This window comes from Ambystoma mexicanum, chromosome 3p, assembly GCF_040938575.1.
Source record: "Ambystoma mexicanum isolate Mex_15411 chromosome 3p, UKY_AmexF1_1, whole genome shotgun sequence".
Taxonomy (NCBI): domain Eukaryota; kingdom Metazoa; phylum Chordata; class Amphibia; order Caudata; family Ambystomatidae; genus Ambystoma; species Ambystoma mexicanum.
The window spans coordinates 1,172,021,614-1,172,047,626 of NC_090925.1; the positions used below are offsets into that span (position 1 = coordinate 1,172,021,614).

Here is a 26,013-nt window from a genome sequence, read left to right on the forward strand (position 1 = left end):
TGAAGATGGACAGAGGGAGGAGGGCCATCTTATGCAGGGAACACAACAAGGAAGGGAAAGGAATACTGGACACCCCAATCATTCTGAGAAGCTTCTTCACCTGCAACTGCATAATGGCTACCTTGAAGAGCAGTGACAAAAGTGTCATACAAGGATCCTGATGACCCACCTCCATCTCCTGCCACTGTGGGGAAGGCTGGGGTGGGCAGAGTGGTGCAAAAGAATCCCCTGTGAAGGAATTACAGCTGGCAGACATTACTACAGACCACTGGACAATGAAAGGGATACACACACACACACACACACAGATCTTGTAGGACATCTGCAGGCAGAACAGCACCCTGCCATTAGCAACAATGGATCACATATAAGAGAACATTGAATTCGACAGACTGACAAATCATTCCAAAGACAGTACCGGGATGGGCATCCAAGGAGCACTGTCAGTGAGAAACGTCATGCATGCCACAGAAATCAACTGCTACAAGAAATGCCAGAGCAGAGGCACATCAGGTGAGATGCTGTGCCCCTTCTTATGGGACTGCACATATGCCTTGTATAATGTGAGTCAGTAATGAATGCTTTATCCAACGCACAGGGAGACTATGACGAAATAACTACTGCACTGCAGGGGTACAGTGATGAATGTGGCTAAACCGACTACTCAGCCCCACACTGTTAATAAACCAGGAGAGATCCAAATCATAACAGAGAAATAGGCACAGTAGAGCAGATATACCTCCTTCTCCTTTGGTAGTGTAGGCCAAGGACGGGCTATATGTTCAGGAAGAATGTGAGCTAATACAGTTGCAGCACACATGGTGGCACCAAAATACAATCATTTCCAATAAAGGGTCTAGAAAAATAGGACCTTTAAAAAAAAAACAAGCTATGCATACAGCTAATTTAAACACACATTAAAGTCACACCCCTGTAAAGGAAAAGGAAATTACAGTCTTTGAGAATAAAGCATACTCTCGGCTGATAGGCATGGGTGCTGAGGCAAAGTTTTCTGCAGAAATGTTCAATGATATGTCTTTAATAGGCAACAAGGGGGCTTACATCCACTATGGTCCTTCAAGGTCAACCAGGGGGCAGTGCCTCCTAAAATATTTGTCTTTCATGCTGGACATTGTTGAGGCAGGCTTCTGGGAGCTTTTCTGATGTCGAGCCGGTGTTAAGACGGTCCAGTCACGAAGATACGGTGGTGAGAAGGCTTTGAGATGGTGTTTTCTGTGGTGGAGTCAGTGCTCACACCGCTTTCATGCTGATGGCTCCCAACAGCTTGAGCTGGTGGTTGTGTCAAAATGATGCGTCTATTGGGTCAGCATTCTAGATGGACAATTCTATGGCTTCCAGCGGGTTGAGTCGGCTTTAGCGTCGAGTTGAGACGATGCTCCGGTTCAGTCGAGTCGGTACTCAGGATGATGCAAGTTGGGTGTTTTCACAGTGACAAGCTGGAGGTCGCCATAGCTATGGCTTCACTTGGTCGTGTTGGTGTCGAGACAGCTTAAAGAAGCAGGTAAGTGGTTCACAATCCGTAAAAGTACCAAAAGCAGGATGGTGGGGTGGGTAGTGGCTTGAAGTGAGTCGAGGGAGATCAAGCCGGCCTGAAGATGTCTTGAGGCAGTAACAGGATTCCAAGCTGCTTCTGGAATGCCACAAGGCCCAAACCAGGGTCTCACGGAACAATGCGATTCCTTCGTTCTGCACCTCCACTCCGCAACATTTGTCTGGCACCTGCAGGTGGTCCCTCACCTCCAGTTAGCAGGATCCTAGTTCCAGTGCACAGGCAACAGTGATGCCTTGGCCCACAGGAGTGCCACTTGAATGCCCTCTGGAGGTGGTTAGGTGGTTGAACTCTCATCTACCTTGAAGCTTTCTGGCTTCACCTCTATGGCAGAGGGCTTTGGGATACACAGTATTCTTAGCAGAGTTCCAGTGAATCCAGACTCTTCTTCTGAGAGCCTAAAGAAAGAAGAGAAGGGTTTCCTTCCCTTATAAAGACAAATTGTTACATGAGATTGGTCCGAAGCAAGCCTGCTCTCAGGAGTCCAAACCAGGCTGTTTTAACAGGTATCCCTTGCCTTCTGATATCATAAACAAAATGCTTTGCCGGTAGGAAGTGGGGAGGGGCAGAAAGTGTAGAGCGTCTCATCAGATGGTGGAACACCTTGCCTGGGCTACCCTCTACTCTGACCTAATCTAACTCTACCCCCTTCCCATGTCTGCTGTCTTCAAAATGACTAATGTTCAGAACCCTGGTGCGAGAGTGGCTTTGTTATGTCAGGGCTGCCTTCACAGCCCTGGTTCCTGTGTCCTGGGAGGAAGGTGTTACCTTCCTCGGGGTGATCAAAGAGGGCGCTTACTCGGCCTTTTCGTGGCTGCAGTGGAGGTATCTAGGCAATATGGCTAATACACATCAGCCCTCTCATAGATGAATCACTGCTCACCACGCTCACACTAGTATGATATTAAAATTGTGTGATAGTATACATGTGTGACCCCCAGTAGCCACCATGCCATAACCAGTCATGGCTTATGTTTATAGTTTGTTGCGCTTCAAGTCTGACTAGGATATACAATGTTGTTTGTTCTATTCAGGGGTTTAGATGATTAAAAAGCCCCCTCTGCCTGTTGGAACTTTTGCGTTTCAGCAGTTGTCAAGAATGTACATGTGATCTTTGAGTCTGCCCTGATGCCACGGAAGTGCTGAAGGTGCCAGGAGACTGTCTCAGAAAACCCACATGGGTGCATTATAATTCAGGTATGGAGCCTTATATAAGGGGGGGTTCTGATTGGAAGCCCTCCTTTATCAGAAACAGAATGACCCACGTAATTGTATTACTAAAGAAAAGCTATGGCTTTCATACCATTGCAGATAGCACTCCAAAACGGAGGTATTAGGACCATATGGCAAGCAATGAGCTGTTTTAAAAATGTGCTTCTCTTTTCCAGGAATCACCATCTTGAGGTTGATTGATTGATTGATATTTTTTTCTATCGCGCTCGTACACAAGTGTTTCAAAGCGCGACAAGGCAAGGGAGGGGAACATGGGAATAACAAAACAGCGATCTTACTAGTCCCAGTGACATTGAGAATGCGCAAGTGCATGGGAGAGGGGGAGGGGAAAAGTGCATGGAAGGGGGGAGAGGTGGAAAGTGCGAAGCAAAGGAGAAACAGATAAATAACAATACATAAATAATAAAGGCAACAAACAGTGGTAATGCAGCCAGCAATTTGCAAGTGCTAGGTTTAAGGCAGCAGACAGGGTAGGTCCGATAAGTGTAGGACGAAAAAGGGGGGGGGGCTGTATGGGTACAGATACAGACCCCAGTGCAAGGGGTGGCCCGGAGGCAGTGCGGAAGGGTAACAGGATGAGCAGGTACCTGGGCCCAAAAGACAGAGGGTGGCCAGGTGCACAGTGCCAAGAGAGAACAGATCAGCAGGGGAGAGGGAGAGCGAAGGCAGAAGAAAAGAGAAAGGACTTGAGGTGCTTCCGGAACCGGAGATGGTTCTCCTCAAGTTTTAGAGGTGAAAAAGAGCACACCAACCAAATCCTGTTGAAGATAGAACCACAGCCTCTTGAGAGACTATGAAATCATCAATGGTCCACAGGATGACAGCACAAAGAGAGGGGTTGAATGTGTCTTTTTGGCTAGCCCGGCCTTATTATTTCACAGACAAAAAGCCAAAGAATAGTTTCGACACGTATTCTCTTGAATAGTTTTTAGATTGATTAATAAAGTTGGAAGTTCTAAAAGCAACAATCTCGTATATTTGGTCTGAATGTTGAACTCAGGCAAAAAAATAAAGAAAATCTGTCACCCCATTGGAATCCTCTGTCAGAGGGTGGATGATCGTCCTGTTGCCCGGGATCTTGAGAAAATATTTGCGGGATTCTATATGTTGGAAATAAGGCCCATTTCCTGCACTGGGTCCTGGCAGATGTGGGCTAGTGGCAATGCTTCTGGTCTTGCAATCTAAACAGCCGATTCTAAACCTAGCTTCAGCACTTCATTCAACTACTCTGTGATTCAGGTCAGATCATTTAGTCTCGCCGTGCATAAACATCTCCTTTTGTGTGATGTGAAAATCAATATTACAGTGGTGTCTGTCTCGATAATATGTTCCCTTCTTCTAACCTGGTTTCAATTAGACTCCATACAGCACCATGTTTTTAGATGCACGGCCTATAGTGAATGGGTTCTCTAAAGTGTTCCCTGATCCCTGGAGCTAGGCACATTCATGATCAAATACTAAAAATAAAAGGACCTCAGAAGGACTGATGTGATTGCACATCTGTGAACCAGGTTTACATTGTGAGGAACGAGGCGATTCCATCAGTATTTCTATATTTAACAACTGTGATAGTAGGATAGGTTAAAAAGATATGTTAACCTTTTAACACAAGCGTACACTATGTCACAGCACAAGATCACATGATAAAGTGCCAGTGGTAAAAGCATTCATGGATTGGGCTAATTTCATACACCAACCATTATGCAGACCAGCACAAAGGTGGGATCTCAACACAGCCCTACATAGACTCATGTGAACACAAAGGTTCAATTAAACTCACTCTATAAGTTGCTTTCTTAAACGCAATCACTTCACTGAAAAGAGTGAAAAAGTTAAAGATGTTTTAAGTGGAAGGGCCATTCTTCACAGTACACAAATACAAGGTGGTGGTCAGAATGCATCCAAGGTTCACACCAACATGTATATAAATGTTTCATGTCAATAAAACAATCAATTGTATTTTTAAACCACTGTAGTCAAATGATTAAAGAAGCCTGCAAAACTGAATGTTCACAGGTCAATCATGTTTCCCATTGAGAGAACAAGGAGATCCAAAAGACAAATAATGTTTTGTAGCTTTCAGTATCATCCAAAAAGACAATGCAATTAGCAAAGGAGGTCTCTCTAAATGGAATTTGGACTGTATGCATTGATGTTAAAAACTAGCAAACAAAAATTACCGGATACACCCCCAACCAGTGCAAAAGGAGCAATGCATACTTTACTAGTAAATGTCTGACTAGACTCCATATTTTAAACTATAACATGTATTTCAGTACACACATGCACCGATCATTACTGCATTAATATACAAACAGGAGCAGTCTTTCAAGTTGGATATTTTTATTTGATTGTATTGTATTGTACAGTTACCAAAGTCAACGTTTAATACATAGAGGGGGAAAAATCGTATACATCAAAATATACAATTTAGAACAGGTAATGAAATAAATAAATTATCAGAGCATATAACCAAATAGTAAAAAAGGGAAAAAAAAACATTTCAGTCTAATATTTTTTAATAGTCATCATTCTTTTCCAGAATTTCATCAAAAATAAAATACAAGCATCATTATTTCCATTCATCAGTAGAGTCCATGTCTGTTCAAGCCAGCCACCTTAATGAAAACAAGTCTCAGCCCAGATAGAGGAGGGCAAGCCAACTGAAAATTCTTAGCGGTTTAATACAATTGTCCCCATATAATCAGCATAGTCTCCCCCTCCTGGGAATATCGGTCCAGGAACCAGTCATTTCCAGAGTTGATGCTGCATTGAATTTGACCTTCAAATAGTCGCAGACAAGATAATTGCCAAGAAAATTATTAACGTAACAGGGAATATCATCTAGTCCACTTGACATTTAAACCTGCTAAGCGGCAAGCTCACAAAAACCCACAACTCTCATTTGACCAAATACTCGAAGATATTCTGTATTTTAGATAAGTTACAGGTTCGCATAAGAATTTTCTGATGGGGTTTTTAAGGAAAGTATTTTTCCAAATGCCTTGTTTTTATACCATTCTCCAGGGAAGAACCCTCCTGCTCACTATTATATGCACATGTGAATGTAAAACAGATTCCAGGCTACAAAAGAAAAACATGAATTGTCAGTAATAGTATTTACGTCGACTAATCAATTTTACAGTCAGAACAGCCCATCCTAAACTCCCTGCATTGAACAGGAGGAGAAAGGGAAGACACACTTCATGAACAATGCACTATAGGTAAATCTTATGACCATGCACATTGAAAAGTCAAATGTGCACAAATAATGTGAAGTATAGAAAGAATATTTAAAAACAACATGTTTTTATTTTAACACATCGTGTTGACACAGAGGAGGGCATCGACTGTGGGAGTTGTTACAGCATTTTGCATGGTTACAATTGTAGAATGCCCCTGAGACTTCGTGTTAACCACCTGACCGCCACTAATTTCCGTGCATTAACAAATTGAACCTCTACTATCAAACACACTTAATGTACACCGACTAATCCACTCAAACTCAGCAATCGAATAACCCTCACACAGAATCAAACAAGAGAACACAACTCTACAATCAACTTAATGTTCACAGTACCGGCCAATGCATCCTAGCACTACAGACACACAAGTCTTCCCTCTGGACACAAATGTGTTTATGATCTCCACAAAGAATACCTGGAAACAAACCAGCATGCGTACTTCAGAGTACTGCTGGTCTGAATGCATCAACACAACAGCAAAGCTAGCTTACTTGTTCCCTCCATCTCCACTAAACTAACCCACCACCGTCTCTTTCAGGTCTGGCAGAATGCCTGGAGACCATGGAAATTGCAGTGTTGCATGACATAAATCCCAGTAACATAACATAACCTATTGATTTGTTTATTTCCAGGGACATTAACACCTTATCTTTAATCATATTTTAATTTACTCAATTGGTTTCCTTCTTAAGACTGGTATTGGATAATGTCTTAAAGTTTATTATTTTGGCCAATGTGCCATACCATTGTACTAAGGGTTTGGCCACTTTAATCGCAGAATGAAAAGTAGGCATGGCCTTCAAAAGGCATCGTATTCTTAAAACACAGGTATGTTTTCCCAATGAATGGAGTGGCATGATCAATCTCCCTCTCCTGTCTGCTAATGAAGTTGTGTAGATAGTTTTTCTCTCTAGCACACGCAACAAGCCCTTGATGGAGGGTGACCAGATTTTCTGCACGAAAAATCAGGAAAGGTCACCAACATAAAAACGGGACTAAACTGTTGGGGGTATCATAGTGCGGCAACATGACTAATTCTCTGCATGAGTACAGGGATGAGTAATGGCTAAACTGCCTATCAAGCTCCACACTACTACTTAACCAGCATTGATCCCAATCATAAAGGGTTCATGTACATCCGGAAAGGTATACCTCCTTCACCTCATTTGGTAACATGGGCTGAGGGCTGGCTATATCTTTGGGAAGGGTGTGTGTTGATGAGGGCGAAATATGCCTGGGTTTGCATGGGGTCTTCTGCAGAAGGGATACGGCTAAGCAGTTCCGGATGGACTACCACTTTTATGGTGGGATCAAGCCTGATTTGAATTTGGTCCTTCCCCTTTTGTAATGGCTTGGAAGGTGAAGAGCCACGATCTGGAGGGTTGCCCACAGCAATGCCAAAGGTTAAGATTCATTCTAAACCGTCCAGCCTAACCTCTTTTGTTTTGCTTTAGTCACAGCTAGTGGGACGGGTATACCCAGAAGGGGGTCCAGTGCTTGCTGGGCCTAGAGATGCAAGTTACTCCTCACTGATGAGGCCAAAACATGTTTGGGGATGCACAGATCCAAAAGTGTATCCTTCTTCTCTTAACGGTCTAAAGATGAAATCAAAAAATGAGCGGGTGCTAACGCTGTCAAATTAAGAGTTTGAGCAATATGAGCTCCCAAGCAATTTTTCACAAAACGAAGTGGAAATTCAAAGTGTAACCAACAACAAAAATCACCTTTGCATCTGGCTTTCAAGACACGTTTTAAAAAAAAGTCTAAATGTAGCCTGCCATTTACACTTTGCAGATGGCATTTGCAATGGACTGCTATGGAATCTGGCTGATTTAGCAGGTTCGAAAAGCAGGGAGATCCCATAGGAATCAATTAATTCTACGCCAGCATGACAATCACATGCTGGTGTAAAAACCAGCTGGTTTAGATGTTAGACTGCCAGTGGTAGGCGGAAACTTTTACGCCCGTTCATCTCCTACTGGACCTGCAAAAACAAGTAACCAGAGTGTAAAAAATGCATAAACACTAGCATAAACCTTTTACATCTCACTTTTACTTTTTTTATTCCGACTCTGGGCTTCCAGAATGCTATAACGGTGTGTTAAATGTTGTGTAAATGCACCCATACTTATTGTGGGCACAGAATGGGATTCTTTATTGTCCACACAGAGATGGATGGGAACCAGCCATCAGCCTGAGGCCTATTGGATCTCTCTGTGGCGGATGACACAGTGAACCCCCAAACACTTCGGTCACACCTACAGAAGTGGATGGAAATCTCTGTAACATTGTTGGGCTAGATTAAAGACTTCTTCTCAAACCACAGGCAGCTGTCCAGACTGATCACTTTGAAATCAAAAAGTGCAACAGTTACAGGGAGGGTAACAAAAGGCTCCCCACATTCTATACTATTTATTTAAGACATAGATACACCCCCCCGTCCAGATAAAAGTGCAGCACCCCTTTTTTCAGGTATTTACAGACAAAGCCTAGATCCACTTCAGGATGGAAGGAAGATATGTAAATAGCTCCAGAATATCTGTTTGTCTGGAATACATCCACTTTTGGATGACGAAAGCTTCCTATGCATAAATGGAGCAACGACGGAGCCATACTGGATTGAAGTCATCCAGAGTACTGATTGCCGTTTCAGTAGCTTGGCTGATTGGGGGAATAAGCAATTCCATCCCAAAAGGTAAAGAACATTGGTGTACCTTTCCACTCCTCCCCTAAAGCAACGTACAACGTAGGATCAAGGTTCACAGCCTTAGTATGCTAACACAAGGCCTGATAGAAGAAGCATGGAGGAAGGGCACTAAAGGTTCATGGTTCCCGGATTTTGTACAATTTCAACCTGTTTCTTAGGAATGAACCTAATCTAAGTCTGTCGCTGTGAGGAATTCGACCATCCCCACAGTGGGAGAGCTATCACCTGTTTTTTTGTGGAACTTTTTTACATGAAATTGAATGGTGGTATATCAACCTCCGGTAGATGTGTGGGGTTGATCTGCACACCTTTTCCTATGCTCACCAAACGACATACGCATAGACCCATGTACTCTGGGTGGACAGAGCCTACAGGCATAGCCCCCCGTCATATTTTGTTGGGATATGACAGCCAATAGTACACCATTTCATCTCAGAAAGGGGAGGGCCAATCCTTCCCCCTGCCACGGCCAGTCTAATTAACTAGCAAAGGCTCTATTGTCCTTTTGTGGAGCTAGTGGCAGTGATTAACATAATCAACATACTAACAGAGTGTACTTAAAACAAGCTTACATGGGGCCTGGCTGCAAAGGTTAACAAAGGTGACAGGAAACTCCCAAAAACATTTCATATGCACTGTGTCAACGTGAAGCCAACTCCCACCCTTAGTATCGATTGACAGTGAAATGTCATATCTGGGACTGCGTGTATTACAGTAGTCATCCAAGCATGGGGAAACCATTCAGAAGGTATGAGTATGTGGATTGAGGGTACCAGTAAAGTCTAGTCTTGCCACAGCTTCAAGGGAGACCTGCCACTTTAATCAGGAACCACAGAGAACTCCATTGACCAGAGAGACCCTTTGATCTCCAACAGACAGGAAGATTGGTGGGACTTAGTATTGCATGTTTTCAACCCTTTACCTTTTCTGTTGCAAAGCACTCTGGTTATGATGTGCCAGAGAGTCTCTGGACCAAACCAAAGACAAAACAGCTGCATTCAACACTCTCCTCAGTTTTGGGCCGTCCGCCTTAAAGGACGACACAAGCCCAGTGAAGAAATTAATAGGAGTGCATCGACACACTCTACCGACGTCAGCCTTAAAGGACATTTTCGAGCCAGTCGAACCCTTTGAGCTGCAACCGACTGCACCACTGACTGTTGTTATGCCTCAGTCGCTAACGGCGTCGAAGCCGCTTCGACCAGTGCTTCAGAACCGCCAACCAGCACTTAGACAACGATTCCTGACCACATGCTGCTGTGTGGGCCAGTCTACAGCTGTCCATCCAGCCTCACTCGCCGAACTGCCTGACCTGCAACTGTCCACCCTGTCTATCTGCAAAGCACCCTGAAACCGACTCAACCCTGTCGAGCAGTAAGAACTCCTACAGCACAAGACACACTGTGTTTCTGTCCCCCTGACCTTTCCCCGAAGGTTCCTAGTGACATTTTACGATCCATTGCTCTCTTTCTGTTAAAACCAAGTATCCTTGACCTATTGCAATGAATTACTATACAGACTACTCTTCGGTCAGTATCCAGAGTGCATCCCTTTTCCTTCTTTGAAACTGTCCGTCCTCTGCATTCCTTTTCAGGGTGGGTTTTATTTCTTAGTGTGCTATAACTGTCTGTTGTGATAATAATAAAGTTATGTATGTGTGTATAAAACCTTGACTGGACAGCCCCTTTTGCCATTAGGTAATAATTGTATTTCCACTGCTTTGCAACTAACCAACGATCCACAACCTTTCAGAGATAAGCCTGCTGTTCCATTCACGTTACCAAAATAGGACAAGGAGGTTTATAATTTGCTTGGGTTTCCAACCTGTTTGGATCCCTTCTGGTGTACTAGAGGTGTGGGGCTGATTGATGGTTTAGAGAGGGATATTCATCCCTGGACCATTGGTGCCCCGGAGGTTTATTTGGGTTCCAAGTGTACAAACGTAGCAGACTTCTGAACTTCTGGTGAACTTAGTACAGAGCACTGGTGTAGTGTTTGGAGGATGGCAGTGGCAGCAGGAGCGTTGGAGCTTCTGCTGAGAAGCAAATGCTCAGAATCACCTCTTCAAGAAGGGCCCTTTGCAGTGTAACCCAACCTGTGTTCCTCACCCACACAATGAGTTCTACCAATCTAGATTTATATAGAAAACACAGAGAACAGACTACTCCATAGGCCAGTGTCAAAACACTGAGCCAACAGGTTAGAAATCAAGGTTAGATAGAATGTGCTTCCAAGGATCCTTGCCCCACACTGGAAGAGTGAATGTACTGTTCTGGAGGATTAGAAGCTTAACACGAAACCTCATTGAGAGCCACATATAGAAACACAGCAGTGCTGTGCACATACACATCACTGAAGTTTCTAAGCTTTGTACAAAAGGGGTCTAGCAATTAGGGAACATACACTAGGAACCTACCCTTTTCAAAAATATGTGGTTGAAAAAAATTATGACAACGTTCAGTGTGCATTACTTTGCGGTTTCTATTTTACTGAAAAGAGGGTTGTGTCCTTTCAAGTATCTCCCAACTTTTCACTGAAAATTCTGCACTGCAAGCAAAGATAAATCACAATGAGGCTGGGATCTGGCAGAAAAGAAAAAACTCGGATTGTTAGTAGCATGGAAAATTAAAGGAGTACACACATGACTATAGGCGGGCTTCCTTGTAGGGTAGTGAGAGCGAAGCCATGATGTATAGTGGACATTCTTTCATGGATCCGGTCTGATGATTCAGGTGAACCACTTCCTCCTTGTGCCAAAAAGTATCTTGGCAAATATCTTATCCTTATAAAAATGTTAAAGCAACCTAAATCAGGCCAGATTATTTATATGGCAATCGCAAAGGCACCAATGCATAATCCAAGAAGTTGCCCAACAAAAGAATATATTTGACAGGCAAATCGTTTGCGGCAGTATTTCAATTTAGAATGAATATAAACATGTTCAAAGAAAGAAGCCATGGCTAGACGCTGCAGAAGTGAGTATGAGGAGCTGGGCTATTGTCTTCAGGGAATCCATGGCTAGTCTCTGCAGAAGGGAGGTTGTGGATTGGAGCTATCGTCTTCATAGAATCCATGGTTAGATGCTGCTAATGGAGTATGACAATCTCTGGGTTACCGTGTTCATAGAACCCATGGCTAGGCAGTGCTGATGGGTGTTTGAGGATCTGGGCTGCCTTCATAGACTCCATGGCTAGGCGCTGATGAAGGGAGTATAATAATCTAGGCTATCATGCTCATCGAACACATGACTAGACACTGCTGAGGGGAACATGGGGGGAATCTTACAAACCTATGGAAAGAAAGGGCAGCGTGAGATCTGGGTGGCAACAGCTAAAAAGGCAGACCTACTTAAAGGTCATTGTTTAAGAACGCTCCAAATGCATGGAAGCATAGTCAGTGGCGGCCACACTTAAAGGCTAGTCAATGCCGAAGATTGGAGATTCTGAACCCATCTCTGGGCCTCGTCATGATGCATATGCATTGGAGATTTGGTCTAAGACTACTGAAGTAGAGACAGGTTGGCCTAGAGACACGACTTGGCTTCATGCAAGTTTCAGAAGATTGTTAGTCAGCAACTGAACATGGAACAATCTACCTTTTTAAAACCCATCCATTGAGAGGCTGGAATATACTCCATTAACCGGATGTTGCGGTCTTTATTGGCTGGGGTACATGCTGTGACGTGTAAGGCTTTGCAAAGCTTTTTGTTGGCTGGTCACCTAACATAACAGACCCCATGTTTGTTTGGATAGCCAACCTGCTGCCCTACTGTTTTGCTTGGTTAAAAGAGGTGGTTGGTTTCATTCGGGGTTGTTTATTGACTATGTCGCCTTGCTGTGAGCAATTGTTAATGAACTAATATTTGAAATTGTACTGTTGTTGTGCTGTTTCAGCATGAGTGGGGCGACTGAAATCGGTTTGGTTTTTCGTACATCCTGACACCCAAGTTCAAATTGCGACTGAATGACTAACACGGTTTTTTGGAAACGCAAGGTTCCCCAAGTAAAGGTGATGGTTTTAACCAAATAAACGTATGCATTGCCTACCGTTTGACGTAGATGACATACAGACATGATGATTTACACCAGGTGCGCACCCCTAGTCTGCCCATCACCTTAACCGCTGGAGCAACGCCAGCACAGCGGTTTGAATCCTTATTTTCGTTTTCCCACCAAACTATCTTACGGAGAAAACTGAGAGCAGAACGGCTCAACTTTTGTCAAGCAAATTACACAACGTCTGCAGAAAGAAGGAGGGGCTACTGACAGATTGCTATCAAACATCCTCTGTTTTATCAGGGGATGTGGGGAGATGGACTAGAGTCTGACGGCGTATGACAAGCCCCTTGGAGCTCTTTGACACCACACTCCCTTCTGAAGGACTGACATTACTCTTGAAAGCACCTTGTTGAGTTCTTGGCACTTCCGGGGCAGTTGCAGCTAACCCTTCAGTGGATTTAAGCAGATCTGCCCTTACTCTGCCGGTTCCTCCCACACTGAATTATGACAATCTAGGAGGTCTAGTTTTGATTGTGTTTGTGTACTTTAAGTGAGCCCCTCTTTTTTTTTAACCAATTTATTCAGAATTTTTCCAAAACAAAATACAAAATAACAATAAAACAAATACTATTCATAACCCCCAACCCTCTCTTTCAGTGACACAAAAATGATTCATATTTAGAATTGCAACAGAATCTTAGCTGCAGAAAATGTCCAGAATGTCATATAGACGTCCAAGGCCTAAAAAGACCCTGTTGTGCCCCAGGATAAGGGTCTGACATCCAAGATTCAATTATCCCTTTCAAACTGTGAGGCCCAGTCAAAGGACTGGGACAGCACATGCTGATCTGAGCTTCGGGTGGAGTTGGTTTCATATGCTGCCCTAAAAAACCCCTCTGCAAAGTTGGACCAAAAAAAAGACCTTACGAGTCAATCCGAACATTCTGGAAGCACTTGCCAACTTCTTTTGACATTTTCGATAAGACAACGCGGCCCGCAAGGTGACCCAAATACGCTTTTTTTCGCTGTTCATGAACAAGCTTCAGTAATAATATGGACAACTATAGCAGAGAGCGACCAAACTAACAGATTTGTTCTCGGTTCTGCGTTGATAAATGACGGCCGCGCGACCCCCTTCCAATCAATTTAGAAGTCGTATTTTTGTGACTGGACTGTCCTTTTTTCAGTGTCAGTAAGTCGTGCAACCGGAGTAACGTCATCATGGACGTAATGTAAATCAACAATTAGTACCACCCCCTTCCAGCGAAATACTACGGAGAAAATTGTGAATGTGTGCACGGAAATTGCTTTATAACTGAAGTTAACAGCCAGGCTAAGGTTAGGCACATGTAGGGGAAATGCGCGCTTACGGTGCACTTAAGAGGAGTTTGCATGTTTCCTCTGTTTACTTCCTGTAAAACATCCAGCGATTCTTCACGATGGATGAATTCGACAATTTTAACAACGAAACAGTATACACACGACAGAAATTGTTCTAATTGCATGGGGCTGTATTTCTGCAGCGAGGGCCTGATTTGCAGAAATGTTTTAGTATGGGAAAATGTCCTTTGTTGTTCAGCAGGATACACAACAATTCAGCGTTGCATAATGCGAGCACGTGCGGAAATATAGACGGGTGCACAAGAAAGCAGGATGCACCAGACTGAAGTTAAATGTGACACAGGGTACGATTCATGTAATTTTTTTGCATGGTTCCCAGCGACTGCGGTGCTGATAAGTGACTCTGCTCTACTGACACAAACCCCGATTCCTGGAACTGTGCAAAGTCAGTGCAAAATCATTCAGTACAAAATCATTTTTGCAGCACAACTTTGCACTGACTTTGCACAGTTCCATGAATTAGGGTGTGTTTCGGCAGTGCAAAGTCACTTTTCAGCAGTGAAAAAGTCACTTTGAACCGTGCAAAAAAATCCATGAATCGGGCCCACCGATGGAGTGCAGCTGGGAAGATCGCAGCGCAGGAGGGAGCGCGCTGCAGAATGCGGCAGGGTGCGCTCGAGAGCAACAGGACGCAGAAGAATACATCAGTGTGCTGCCGAGGGCAGGTCCCTCTCATCCCCACCGCCCCCGCCCCCTCCGAGCAGGCCCCTGTCCCGAGACAGCTGGGTCTCTCAGCACTGCAGAGCTAATTGCCGGAAAGGAGCGGGAAGCACTTTTAAATCCAGCAATCTAGTGGTTGGAAATAGACAATTTTGAGTGTCATAACAGAGGGCCTGACTCAAGGCCTGGTCAAATGACCTATGTAATTTAGCCCGTGTGCAGGAGCAGAGGCGAAAGCGTCCTCCAACAGGCTTGTGTGAGGATTTGTTTGTTTTCAATTCATGCCAGACGGTTTATCACCCGTATAACGAGATATCAGCTACGCGATGTGAACGTTTTATCACGAACATTCGTTCTAATTGTAAACTGTAGAACTTAATATTTTACGTAGAGTTGGACAGATATTGTTTATTTTCGGGCACTGAGCGCCATGAAGTTGCAAATGATCTTACTGGGGCGCTGTAAAAGATCCCTTATAACAAAGAGAACATTAACTACAATATCATGCAACGTAGTGTAACATAACATGCCGCATTATGCAATAAACCACACAGCTTAACCCTAACAACACATAGAAGGTGCCATGACAGAGAATAACATAATATTTTAGATTTATAGCTTAAACCATATCATAATACAACACAAGATCACGTTTAGAAGCACAGGATAACAGCGCTATAATATGTGATTTTATGTAGTGATTTAACCGGATTTGTTTCCCGCTTCTAAGCGCTGTAACAATAGAGCTTATTATTATCCAATGCATTGGTACTCAAAGTACAGACCTCAGAAAGGTGAAAGGCTGGGTCAGCACTGTTGCAACCGGAACTTGCGAAGTGCAGGCTTGCCCTTTGTCGGGGGCTAGGCTTAATATGGGAGACCTTTACACATAAGATAGCATTGAAAAATATAACCACACATAACTGGGTCTGTGGCTCAGTGGACTAATGCATCCACTAGAGGGACCTGTGTTTCGAATCCCGGCAGGTCCACTCAGCCCTTCATCCTTCTGAGGTCGACACAATGAGTAGCATTAAGTTGGGTAACAAAAAACAATCTGTTACTAGAACCAAGATGCCATTTTGGGGGTGAACGTGCGATTTACAAATACGTCTGTTAGGTTATAACATAACACGAGAAAGCACCAAAAACAAGGCATAGCATATTAGAGAGTGTCACAGAACACAGGGCCTGATTTACAAAGTGCTTTTCAATGGTATTTTCGCATTGAAAAAAACGTTTTTTATTAATCAGTACCATCATGTAACGCAGCACTGGATAACATAAAACAAGACACAGTTCATCATAACAAAATGAAAGCATTGTAACCTAAAACAGGATAACACAGCCGGATATATAACAGGAAGTATAACATAAAGGACTAAAGTATGACACAGCTAAGAATGGAGTGTGCTCTTTGTATCCGAGTTGCAGTTATCACACAGATTGTATGGCCACCTCACATTAGCCCCTCCTTCCTACTCGTTAATCAGGGCAGAGTGCTTAAGGAGCATGGGCTCACTTAACTAATGAGCCGTCAGCTCCCCCACACCGCCCCGTGCTGTTGCCGTCACTTCGGATCGGATTGTCGGACATTACACAGCCTCGCCTTACACTTAGCAAATTCTTAAACCGTGTTTGCGAGGGCTGACATTTGCTATTTTCTTTCAGTGATTTCAACAGAAAATGGGCACTTTACTTAAAGAATTAAGTCCACGAAAGAGGCCCCAGGCAGAGCGCTCCACGGCTGCACATTCCAGCCTTAAGCCTCTTAGAGGAGTGGATAGGTTTAAACTAGACTCGGAGCAGTCTAGGGGAAAGACAGGCCGGGACCACCTACCTGCAGAGTAGCCGCCAGATTAGGAGCGCCAGCGCACTGTCATTTTGCTAATGTGCAGCATGTTAAGAAAGTACAAGGTGATATTTCTGCAGGATTAAGTTGTTTTCTATGCTTTGCTCTGGCGAGGGGCTTGGCCTTCCGGGACGCTGGGAAAACTCGCAAGCTTCCAGGGCAACTGAACGGCCTGTTTGGCTGGGGCAAGTCAGTCACATGTCCATATATAAATGACTGTGCCCCAGTCACAATTTTCTGTAGGCCAGTCCATGGGCGTAATTTTAGGAGGGGACAGGGGTGTTTGTCCCCCTCAACTTTCATGGTCCACCATTTTGTCTCCATTCATTTGGACGGGCACGTTTTCTTCTGATGTCATGCCCCCCCCCCAACTTTTTCAGCAAAATGAGTCCACTGGGCCACTCCATCTCCGAGAGGGGGGGGGCACAAACCTGCATGCAAAGGGCTTTGGGCCTGATTTACAAAAACGTTTTCAACGGGACTTCCACGTGTTAAAAATGTTTTGTAAATCAGGGCAATGCCTGACAGTTACACGTAAAACATTAGGCTCCCTTAGAGTAGAGCCGCTGGCTGCCGGAGACCTGCTGTGTGAAAACGGTGTGGTCCGCTTCCCGGGCAGCTTATAAAATGCGCCACCTCCGAGGGAATCCCTTTAAAAGGTCCCCGCTTTTCTAGTAAAACGAGCGTGAGGGGTGTGGAGCTCCTGGCGGCCGCGCCGCTCTCTTCCCCCAGAGGACGCTGCGTCCGGGCACACCGTGACCCGCGCGCGCTCTCTTCCCCCAGAGGAGGCTGCGTCCGGGCGCACCGTGACCCTCGCGCGCTCCCGTCCCCAGGCGCGCGGGCGGCGTTTCTTTTGTCAGTCTCCGCAGCCCGCTTTGTTCTGAGCCACCTGACCACCCGTAGTCCGGAAACAGATCACGCCGCTCCTGTGTTTACATGCGCTGGGTTTCTACACACGCGCACGTTCTCTCGTCAACCAGATCCTCGCGGCTCTAGCAGCTTAGATGCATGTGCAAAAACAGCGAGACATTAGCAGAATGGAAGCCGGGGCTGAGATGCAATAAAAGCATTCGCTTTTTAATCACAGACCTATGGAGCTGCCCTGTTTCTGCACGCTGCTAGCTGCAAAGCTGTATCGTTCCTTTCGACAATATTTGTCTGTTTGTTTATCCTCTGAGTCTATGTTTCTCAAGGGAAGTGCTATTTAGATGCAATATAAAGCACACAACTTCAGCGTGAACGGCATACCAAACAAAACAGAGTCATTCTGCACACGTTCTCTAAATCACATTAAAAAAGGCAGGGCTCGTTTTTAATAAAATGATTGCCTGATTCATTTATAACAAATCACCAACGACCTTCTGTTTTTGCTTTTATTCTTTAATGGGTGCAAGGTAAAAGAGAAATGAATGGAAGCACTCACACCGGACTAAACCACAAGTTAACGAGGGCAAGCGGAAATGGTTTTGCAAAGAAACTCAACCTGGGCTCGAGTTAATATGGAATGAGGGCGGAGGGGGCAATCGTGTAAACAGGGGTTGTGATTTTGTTAAGGAGAGGGTTTCTGAGTCCAGAATACCACCTCTCACCTTGCAGTCTTCATGGCGGCCTCCAGTGAATGGAGTCCCCTCACAACCGAAGGACAATGTTCTCCGTCCCACTGACCTTCACGATAAAAGAAAAGATGGCTTCCAGGAGGTGAGAAAACCAATATTCCCGGTGGATGATTGACCCCTCTCCTGTTCAGAAATGTGCATGTTTCTATGCACATGTTTAAATAGCGCTATTTAAAAATATGCTTAGAAATATGCTAAGTGCTGTAAACAAAGCGTTGCAGCGGAAATGGGAACAAAGCATTGAAAACGAACATTATATTGGGTTTGGACGATGGCAAATAATGTTCTTGCAAAGGGCTTTAGCATGTGGCAGCAGTCCGCCGTCCAGAGGTAATGGTCGGAGCAAAGCGAGGGCATTACTAGGACGGCGGGCCATTACCACATAGTACAGCCTGCCCCAAAGGACATTATCGGCACTTAAATTTGTTGAAGTTGGGATGAAATCTCAATTCCATATGTTGGGTTCCTGCACTAAAAAAGGTGCTGCAACAGGCGAATTTTAGATCAAATCTTGGAACTAGGGGGCGGGGGCGAGGCACGTAGGGAGTGGGGGATTCAGGGGGCCACAGTGTTCTTTGTGGGTGACATTGAAACATTCTAATAGGTAGGAATATTCGGATGAAGAAATGTATGTGTTAAGGTTGGAGCCTTAAAAGTGATGTGTGATTCCACTCGAAGCTAGCAACGTTTACATTGTACTGGGTTTATATGTGAAAAATGAAGTAGATGAACTCATGTACTTTTCTGTGTACAATAAATGCAAAATGTACACTTCTTCGTGATAAGACAGTGAGGGTTCAAGCCACGCGATTGGTGAAGAGTCTGTCAATATGTCACAACAGCGGCTACCTAATTTTCATCTTCATCAGTCAAATTGGTCCTTCTCTCATCACATATAATTAATTACTGTCCAGTCATTGCATCCTTTCAAATGGGGATGCTTCCCTTGGGGAGGTGGGTGAAGGTACAGCCAGTGAGAACGTGCTTTATTAATATGACGTCTGCAGCTCTTTTTAAAGAAGAACGCAAAGGTGTGTTAAAGTCCTACACCCTGTACCCTATTTTCATATCCAGAGGTTAGGGGCCAGGGAATAGGAGGATCGGGGAAGGTTCGTTGCCTTGTTTCCCCGATTGTCTTCCAGTGCTGGGGGATCTGAAACATGGGCTGAAGGACCGACTACATGTAGGAGGATATAATTGGCCCCACGGATGTGAACTGGCCGCCAGCAACCTATAGCCCTCTTCCCATTGGTTCTGCTCGATTACACACGTCCATCAATATTGGCACCCACCATGCGCACTAATAAGCAATATTTGTACGCGATGAGTGATGTGTGGAGTGCTCAGATGCCATTGCAATAACACTGAAGTGATACAGGCCGCCAGAGTGTGCCAACTTGCAAGGTTCTGGGTTCCAGAGGCCTGTAGCCCTCCCTACATTGCATAATACATCACGTTCATTCATACATTCATTGACACTCTTAAGGCGCGGGTATTCATTTCACATGAGCATTGGCAAAACATGTCATGCAGAATAATAGCCTACTAATCAGGCCGCCCTTACCCAGTACTGGTCAGCATCTGGTAATAATGCTGCAGTTGTGGTGTTGTGTGGTTTGCAATGCGGACTGCAATTGGCTAGGCCTGTTGCTCCTACATGGTGCACGCTACCGTGCTTTGACAGTGGCTGCTTTTTGCAATCTGGTAAAGACACATATTCACCCCAACACACCACAAAAGAAATAGTTGTTCGTTTGACAATCGATTACAAAATGCCCGTATTTCGTTCAAACAAAAGATACCTTTGTATACCTTTTCAGTACACGTGCTCTCCTTAGCCCTACACACGCGTACTGTATTTATAATTACATGTGGCAAGTAAAACGAAGGACAGAAGACAACACTTTGACAGCCGAACCCCCCCCCCCACTCCCCACGGCCCATCCCGCCCTATAAGCAGACCCAGTAGAACAGCGCGCATATCGCAAAGAAGGAAACGGGGGCGCGGGAGGGAAGGTTGGTGGAAGAGGCCAGAGAAGAAAGATGACATCGGGCAAAGAGAAGAAATGAGTGGCCATGTGTTGCCCTGTTTACTCCTCTTAAAACGCGGAACAAACAAGGGAACAGTCCTATATATGACTTCAGTGTGAAGCTCCTCCCTGCCCAGACCCGTAAGGCACTGACATCTTAAATGAATGATATCTTAAAGGGGGGCCCCGGAAATCTGAGCGGGTGCATCGGGGGAGACCCTACTTTGGGGCATTTCTGCGCACCCGTATCTCCCAGGTACACCCGCACCCGAACTCACAGGGAACTCGCAAAGCAATACTTGCAGAGCCGGCGTGATTTAACCCACATGGGTATTTATACAAATGTGCATTCGTTTGAACCCGTGTCAGCGCCCAGCCCAGCTCTGTGGTTTTCAAGGCACGCCCGCAGAGTGCGCGCATGAAACGCACGGGGTGGCCGCAATCGACAACCGTGTGCCTTATATGCCATGTTCGCCATTTAGTAAGGTCGTGTCTTCTTACCCAGATCCACGTAGGACGGCACGCTCTTGGAAAGACCCAGCTCCATCAGCACGGCCTCTGCAAACAACACAACAGACCGTGCGTTAACATTCTGTATTTAAATGGCCACGGCGCACCACTCAAAACAACATTAAAACATTGCCGTTCGATATGTCGACGTTTACTGTAATGTACTGTTTACATTTTCCCGATTTTTTGCAGATTGTTTTTGAACCCGTTATACTATGGTGCGTCGTGTGACTTTATGAGGCGTTTTCATTGTCTCTCGGCGCGTATGTTTCCCACGTAGTGGCTCTGCTGGAGTAATAAATAGTCGCAGGGGAGGCTTCCCGGGAAAGGTGGGAGGCACGAAGCACGTTTCTGAAGTACATGTGCATTGTTGGCATTTTATATGGAGTCGCGCAGCGTTTCCCCCACGGTGGCCAGAGGCTACGCTGGACACACAGAGCAAGAGGTGCCCAGAGCAGGCCGCTCTGTTTATAGTAAGAAAGCCCCCTTATGTGCTGGCTATATCTGCCGTGGGTCCAGAGTCACATACATAAACAGAGAGGACTGCCCCCCCCTCCGGCCCCCAGCGCTCAGCAGCCTCGCAGGCCCCCCACCCGCTCCTGGTCAGTGCGGCAAGCGGCCATCACACTTAACATGAGCCGCGCACGGGACACGCGAGATGGCGGCCAGCGGCCGGCTCATGTGCGCTCCACCCGAATGTCTTAATATAAAACTCAACAGCACCGGCCCACGGTTGCCCTGTCCGCAATTACACACGACGTTATCTTAGCAAACACCTTTTAGAGAAGTGTACCCTCCAACAGGGCAGATAAGGTACACACCATATACTCAGAACATTAACTCCAATTGAACAACATAAAATGCGTGTTGAAGAGGGAACAAGACATATAAACAATGACCTGGTAAGGTTTACAAGCAGAATACTTGGACTATAAGGAGGGGGGGCAATTCGCTGTACGTTCCAGGAGCCGCCGGGCCCCCAGGCCTCCACTTCCGGTTTCTTCCTGACCGCCCCTCCTCATGCCATACGTTACAGTGGCCCTTTTCCGTGGACGTTTATAGTCTGCCTTGACGCAGCCGGGCAGTAAACCCCGGGCCGCAGTGGGGGCCTGGCGCGGCAGCTTAACCCCCAGTAAAACCCCTCGCGCGCCTTTCATGTGACTACTGTATTACATTTATACGGGGGTTCGCAGCTTGCTCCATGTCAGAGCTGTCATTTTTAGCGCCAGGTGATATGTTCACGGTCGGGGTTGAGGCTCCGCAGCCCCGCGAGTGCATTATAAAGGCAACAGAGGCCACATTATATTCTGCAACCTGCCCCAAAGCACATATGGCACACTGAGGGGAATCCTTATAGGGCAGTATATACACTATAGCTGTGTGTGTGTGGGTGTGTATGTATATATATATATATACATACATACATATAGATACACAAGCGGGCAACAGCGAAACAACAAATGCCCTCCTGTTCACATACACCGCCCCAAACCTACACACACATAAACACGCCGCCCGTTAGGTATTATCCCAATTCATAATTCATCCCCCTAAAATGATATATACATAGTAAGGATAATGATGTGTAATTTATATAGCGCCTTAATGCAAAGCGCTTTACAGAGCACATATTTACATACAATATCACCCAACCGATATTGGTACGACAACTGCCGTCTTCTCTAGGTACACACAGCACACAGATCCCTCACCTGTACCGATATAAACAGCAATAATAGCAGCATTACGCTGTGCTATGGTATATAGAGCAAACGCCCACACATACCCCCGCGGCCGCCTCCCCGCATAGGACCCCCCCTTAGAAGTAATACACGATGCACGCAAGCCACACAGCCTAGACGAGCCTATCTACCTACCCTTTCGTACACAAGTCCCTTACACATAGCGCCCCCTTAACAATATTATTTAGCCTGGACAGCCGTGACCTTGCATGTGACATACACAACAGAACAACAGCCCCTGTGAATACCATCTCCCCGCAGTGCTGATAGATTGGGGGGACACGCTTCCCCCGGTTGCGCCAGCGCCAGTCCCTCCCCGCCCCCACCGCCCTGCCTGGTCTGCTCGGGCATATTTGTCAGGCCTGACGAAGAGCAGGGACCCCGAAGAATTTATACACGGCATAAAGATGTCAGGGACGGCGACTTCAAGAGGAAGGCCAGCCAGCTCCCCGGCGGAGGGGCCCGTCTGTCTGAGGCCGCCTTCCCAGAGCCCCCAGCCCTTCCCTGGGCACCAGACCCCCTATTGCCAGGGCGAAGTCTCACACCGGACCCGATCGCCAGTCCCAGAAGCCAGCATGCCCTGGAGCGCGGGCCCACGTGTAATGAATGGTAGCTGGCCTTGGTTTGGGCCCCCAGAGACAATCAGAGGTGCCTAGCTACAGAGCGTGGGCATACAGCTAGCCCCAGGGTCCATACACATGCCAGCTAGCCCCAGAGCTTGGGCATGCAATGCCAAGTCAGATGAACCCACGCGTTGGGCAGACTATGTAAAACTAGCCACCGCAGAGTCGAAGCACATTATTCTATAGTCAGCCAACCCAGACTTGGGGCACCCAATGCCTAGTCAGTTGGGCCACGCCAGAGTGTGGGCACACCGTGTATCTTGGCCTACCCAGAGTTTGGGCACAGAGTTCAGCTAGCTCGCAGTTCAGGGATACAATATTAACTCTCTAGGTGCGAGTTTGGGCACACAATTTAAGCTCAGCTGCCCACTGTTTTGGGCATACTTTTTAAAGTCATATATGCCCTGGCGGGATCATACAATGTAAATCCCCCAGACGCCGAGTTTGTCATCTGGCCCCAGAAAGTGTGTGGGCCTGATTCACTGAAACCCTTTACAGTGGCGCAATCCCATTGTTAATGGTCTGTTAGTAAGACCTGTCTGTGTGTGTGTATATATATATGGGTTGATCACCTTAACCATAACTACACGGCCGTTACCGCGGGGATATATATATATATATATATATATATATATATATATATATATATATATATATATATATGTGCAGGAAAGTCCATTTGAGCCAAGACCCACATTCCACAACGCCACCCTTTTTCACTTTTAAACCCACCATAACTTTCTCGGTGTTGTGTGTGTGTATGTATATATATATATATATATATATATATATATATATATATATATATATATATATATATATATATATATCACAGTCTGCATGCCTCCGAGTGTAGGCGCAGAGGTTCGCGCCGGCACCCCGCACAGGATGTGCACACGCTTGCAGTCGGCTAACCTGTGCCAGCGGTGCGAGTGGAACTACGGGCCCTGCGTACACCCTCCCCCGGAGGTTTATGGACGCCAGCTGGGGTTGAGTTTGTGTAAACTCCACGCGGGAGGCTGTGCAGCCCGCGATCTCCCGCGTCTGGGAGATTGTTATCATTAATAAGGGCGCAGGAGGCCGAGGCCTCCGTCGGGCTGTCAGGGAGCCGAGCTGAGAGGCCGAAGCCGCCCTTGGAGAACGCGAGACCGTGTGGAGGGGGCAGCAGGGGCCCGCCACTCACGCTGCACGCGTGCCAGAGGGGGCCCTTCTTGTTCTATGCCGCTGCCCTGGGGAGCAGGGGAGGGGACCCGTGGCGTAGTGGCAAAAATGCCCGCTCTGTCAACATAGGACCAGGATTCAATCCCAGCCCACCCCTGGACAATGTGTGTGCTCTTGGGTAAATCGTTAACTGTCCTTATCCCCAGCTCCATTTTCTGAAAACAATTGAATGTCGCGGTACAGCCCGAGCATCCATTTAAGATCCTCTCATAGACATGGCATTTGCTGGCACTCTTTACCCGGGACAGCAGAGTGCGGTGTGCGTTGGTCCTCGGCGCTTTCTTTCAGCCCTGCGAGGGCCGTCCCGCGAGAGCTTTGTTAACACCACTGGACGTTTGACCCCGTGTCTGACAGGTTCTTTCGGGGGCCACACCTTGCCGCCTGAGGTGAAGGGCTCTACCTCAGCACTATAATATCTCAGAATTGATAACCCCCCACCTCGCCCCCCCTAAAGGACTTGTGTCTAACCCTGCCGCTGCATATTATTAACCATTTCTCGAGCATAAACACCCCCCTCGAACAGACTCCAGTAGCCCTGCGCCTGGCAACACCCGTGTCGTTCTTTCCTCCAACGGACGAAGTTTGTTTCTAGCGCTCTGAAGCTGGCGTTGCCGGCATCTTGGCGTCAAATACACACATGTAACAACATCGTGTTCCAGTTAAGCCTCGTAGTTTCTTATTTCTGTGGGCAGCATTTTTGCGGTTTATTCTCTGCCCTAAAGCACCCAGTTCATCGTGGCAAAATGATGAAAGGGCTGAGTCGGCCAGCTAGGCGCCTAAGCCTTGCAGGGTGCACACCGTTTGCTCCCTGGGGTGGGAGGCCGCCAGTTTGTGGCCCGCAGGTTGCACCCTGGTGGTGGCAGCATGTACTGCCCCCCGCAAGTGTCGGTGGTAGCCTAGCCTCTTGTCCGCCGCAGGTTACACCCTCGTGGCGACGGCGCACACCCCTCAGGTTCGCCCCCACTTTGCTCTCCTGCGCAGTGGGTCCGGCCCCAGTGCTGGGTTAGGGCCGGCTCTGGTCTCTTCAGTCCCGCCCTGGGCAGGGCGCGGCCCGTTGCTTACCCGTGAAGTGATCGGCAGCGCTGGAGCAGCTATCGGGTGTTGGCTCACAGATCCTCCAGTCAGCGCCGGTCCCGGGGAGCCTCTGTCCAGCGGTGTGAGCTGTGGCACCTACGCCGACGCTACAGTCTTTTCTCCGGGAGAGTCCCGGTGACGTCACAGGAATCCCAGGGTGCCCCAGAGGGAGAGAGAGACAATCCGTGTGTGCATGTGTGAAGGCGGTGTGTGCAGACTGATCCAACCTGTGCTGCACCCAGGCCTGCTCTGTGCAGCTCCCAGCCCTCTCTCTTCAAACACTCCATGATAAACGCTGACTAATCCCCGCCGTCAAACAGAGCTGCCCCCCCGCCCCGCGGTGCTTTATTGCGGCGCGAGTGTGAAGCCAGTGGTGCTGACCCGCAGGCTCGAGACATCTCACGCGAGACACTCGTTAAGAATTCACATTCTATTTACAAAAGCAATTCTCCTCTGAAAAGGATCACCCCCCTGGCGATATATCTATGTCTGTCTAGCACCCCCTATGTGTTTATGTATTAATGATGTATA

The 26,013-nt window shown here is 46.5% G+C and overlaps 1 protein-coding gene across 2 annotated transcripts in view; it reads right to left on the reverse strand.

Annotated features, from left to right (window-relative positions):
- Nucleotides 1–25,733, reverse strand: part of PITX1 (paired like homeodomain 1) — a 113,647-nt gene extending 87,914 nt beyond the window's left edge. For both annotated transcript variants that reach the window (XM_069652582.1, XM_069652581.1), the window contains exons 1-2: nt 25,471–25,733; nt 20,814–20,870 (exon numbers count right to left, since the gene is read on the reverse strand). In XM_069652582.1, coding sequence (XP_069508683.1) covers nt 20,814–20,859 — 46 coding nt within the window. In that variant the 5' untranslated portion in view covers nt 20,860–20,870; nt 25,471–25,733. The remainder of the gene's footprint in view (nt 1–20,813; nt 20,871–25,470) is intronic.
- Between the last annotated feature and the right edge of the window lie 280 nt (nt 25,734–26,013).